The sequence below is a fragment of the Nematolebias whitei genome, unplaced genomic scaffold, assembly GCF_014905685.2.
Source record: "Nematolebias whitei isolate Nwh7 unplaced genomic scaffold, NemWhi1 Nwh_scaf_3942, whole genome shotgun sequence".
NCBI lineage: Eukaryota > Metazoa > Chordata > Actinopteri > Cyprinodontiformes > Rivulidae > Nematolebias > Nematolebias whitei.
This window is the reverse complement of record NW_023622487.1, coordinates 1,201-4,751: the sequence shown is the minus strand read 5'-3', so window position 1 is coordinate 4,751 and position 3,551 is coordinate 1,201. Positions and strand designations below refer to the sequence as shown.

General features: G+C 46.6%; 1 protein-coding gene across 1 annotated transcript; it reads left to right on the top strand.

The window, feature by feature from the left end:
• Positions 1-98: 98 nt before the first annotated feature.
• On the top strand, positions 99-2,366 carry LOC119429626 (protein NDRG3; the record flags this gene model as incomplete). The annotated part of the gene is given in 8 exon segments (XM_037697221.1): positions 99-185; positions 266-322; positions 456-559; positions 635-700; positions 911-962; positions 1,685-1,732; positions 2,178-2,213; positions 2,315-2,366. Coding segments are annotated over 8 exon segments (502 nt in total), but the record flags the coding sequence as incomplete, so codon positions are not given.
• Positions 2,367-3,551: the final 1,185 nt, after the last annotated feature.

Here is a 3,551-nt window from a genome sequence, read left to right as displayed (position 1 = left end):
TGTCAGCAAAATATCTCCTCCCAGCATGTCAGCAAAATATCTCCTCCCAGCAGCTCACACGAGACGTGAGGCCTGTCATGTGATGTTTGTTGTTTCAGCTGAACGAGCCCAGTCTGGTGGAAGGTTTGGTTCTGATCAACGTTGACCCGTGTGCTAAAGGCTGGGTGGACTGGGCCGCCTCCAAGGTAAACCACAGCATGATGAGTTCAGCCAGTTCAACCATCAGATTTATCTGTTGTAAAAGTCCAAATCAAATGTTTGACAGCTGAGCGGCTGGACGAGCAACCTGGTGGACGTCATCATGGGACACCACTTCAGCACCGTGAGCACACACACACACACACACACACACACACACACACAGCTGCTTATGTCTTACAGGGACACCAGGTCCTCGCTGACACACTTCCTGTGTGTGTGTGTGTGTGTGTGTGTGTGTGTGTGTGTGTGTGTAGGGAGAGTTGTCAGAGAACAAAGAGGTCATCCAGACGTACAGACTCCACATCTCTCAGGACATCCTGCAGGAGAACGTGGCCATGTTCTACAACAGCTACGACAGGTGAGACGCCTCAGACCTGAGGAGGAGCTGCTTACAGCCAGGTACTTAATGTGTGTGTGTCTGTGTGTGTGTTAGTCGGACCGAGCTGCAGGTGGAGCGTCCCGTCCTTGGTCTCAATGAAAACCTCATCAGCACTCTAAGGTACAATGACTCTTCCTCTCTCACCCCTCTCGTTATGTCTCACCTTCTGTAAATGACTCCTCTCTTCTTGTCTCACGCTTCTCTCCCTGCCACATGACTCCTGTGTTCCTGTCTCACTCCTCTCCTCCTGTCTCACTCCTCTCCTCCTGTAAACGACTCCTTTCTGTCTCACTCCTCCTGTCGCTGGTTCTGATTGTTTGTGTTCCTCAGGTGTCCCTCTCTGCTCGTGGTTGGAGACACGTCGCCTGCAGTCGATGCTGTGGTGAGTTGTTTCCATGGCGACAGCAGGAAGTGATGTAACAGTAGTGATCTAATAAAAGAAACCCTCGAACATTAATCGGTACAAACTCTTCGGGGCTCCAGTGATTGTTACCTTTCACAGCTAGTGTTTAACGGTGTCTGGTCCAGTCCAGCACCACGTGCCTCGGTTCTGTTGGGCCTCGAGCTGCGTGTCCAAACAGTGCGCAGCTAATCGTAGCTTTCTGCTCGTGTCTCACCGAGCTGCGACCGTCGGCTCGTCTCCAGCAGCTGCAGCCTTCAAGAGACGAGCGTCCTGACACCAGCCGGTTCTGGTCACGATGATCCGATAATAAATCTTCAGCTGACGAGCTCAACAACGAGAGCTTCAGTTTAAACTCTGGAGAGAAGAAAAGAATCTGTCTGATCGGCTCAACGTGTTTACAGCTGTTCTTCTTTCTTTCATTCTTTTCCACAAACAGCAGAATATTTCAAAACCTACAAATTATTTTATAATCTACGATGATTCATTCAACCTTTATTTATCCAGGTTCGTCTCATTGAGCCTCAGGGACTCCTTTAAAGAGAGACCTGGTTTATACAATAACATCAGCTGAAGGTGCTTCAGCTGTGGATCATGTGCTCCGTGATGGACTTCCTGAGATAATTCAACATCTCGAGTCCAGAGCAGCTCGTCAGAAACTTCTAGATTCTTTTAACTTCCTGTTTGAAATGTTTGTTCTGCAGGTGGAGTGTAACTCCAGACTGGATCCCACCAAGACCACCCTGCTCAAGGTACTGGTCTGTCCCCTCGCCCGTCTCCTCCTCTGTCCCCTCGCCTGTCTCTTCCTTTGTCCATCCCACCTCTCTTCCTTTGTCCATCCCACCTGTCTCCTCCTCTGTCCCCTCGCCCGTCTCTCATCTTGTGCTTCCTCTGTATTTTTAACGTCCGAGCTGAAAGGAGGTGAAACTGAGTCCACTTTGGTCAGAGACGCTGATATGAACCAGATGTTCCCAAAAACCTGATGATGATGATGATGATGATGATGATAGTAACAGTTTTTTAAATTGAACAATAAATTTAAAGTGTGTTGTTTGATCTTGTAAACGTTTAGTTCTCCTTCAGTCGGGTCAGATTCAGGACCAGAGTAAATGTTTTGACAGAAATGTGATGAAACAAGTTAATGGAATAAATAAATGTTGATGTTTGGCTCCATGTTGTTCTTGGTTTGTCCACTAGATGGCGGACTGTGGAGGACTTCCACAGGTGGTTCAGGTGAGTCTCCTCCTCTTCATCAGCTGATGCAGCTTAAATCGCTTCATGTTTTTAAAGAAGTTCATCAGAAACTAAAGTGAAAAGAGTTTCTCTGTCTGCAGCCTGGAAAACTGGCCGAGGCCTTCAAGTACTTCGTGCAGGGGATGGGCTACAGTGAGTGAAGCTTCCAGCACGTTGTGTTCAGGTTCTGTCCAACATGTTCTGCTTTAAAACCGGATCAGTTTTAGAAACAAACGCTCGTTAATTATATTTTATCTAGAAGTTGAGTTTGTGATCCGCTGCGGGTCCGGTCCAGGTGAGGAGAAACATTTTTAACAAGTTTTAATTCATCCTGAACTGAAGACCTCGGAGAGCAAAACAAACAAAACAAAGTTTTTTTATGTCTCGAGTCATTTTGTGTTTATCCAGGTGATGCAGAAGTAAAGTTTTAAAATCAGAACATCTGGACTTCTCCTCTGGAGCTGGACGTTTGTCTTCTCTCAGGTCAGAACCCGAGCATGTGGTGGTTCTGGTTTGAAGCTGCTCAAACAGCTTCTGATCCAGTCTGAAGTCAGAACTCCAGTTCTGAACCAAGGAGGGAAGAGAAACGTCTTTCTGGGTCACTGAAGTTCCCCCAGCCTTTCAGCAGGCGGTCGTAATGTTTTGGCTCAACACAAATTAACATGAGAATGGAAAAATGAAGGAGATCAATTTTAATCATCTTAGATTTTGAGGTTACTGATGTAGTGAAGCTTGCCTTTATAGTTCTGTTGTTTGTTTGTTTGTTTGTTTGTAGCCGTGCCTCACCAGCTGTTGTCTGACTGTCAGAACCAGTTTGTTGTTTCAGACATGATGCTTCTCAGTACGCCGCGCACGAGCCGCGCACGAGCCGCGCACGAGCCGCTCGTTTAGAAAAGCTCGTCTTATTGTTGTCTGTCATTTTGGGCATTTGTTTCCAAAACACGTTTATTAGTGTTTTCTTACAAACGTTGTTTTTGTATCGTGAAGCGTTTTAACAAGTGGATCGGAGCTTCAGGGTTCGTTAGAAATCATCTCAATAACTTATGAAGAAAGTGGAAACACTTCAGATTCATCTGTGTTTTTAGATTGTGTTGAGGACTGGAGCCCACCTCAGGTTGTTGTTGTTGTTGTTTACTCAGGCAGGTTCACGAAGTGTCAACATGAAAACAAACGTAGGCTCAGCTGCCACTCTGACTGAGGCCGTTAAATTCAGCGGTCACGAGGCCGGACCAAGTCTTCTGGTGAATTAGTTTCCTGCTAATGAATCAGAGGCTTCAGGTGCAGAGACATGTGCTGCTGCTCCTCCTTTATTGGGTCCAACAGATGAATTAGCTGAGC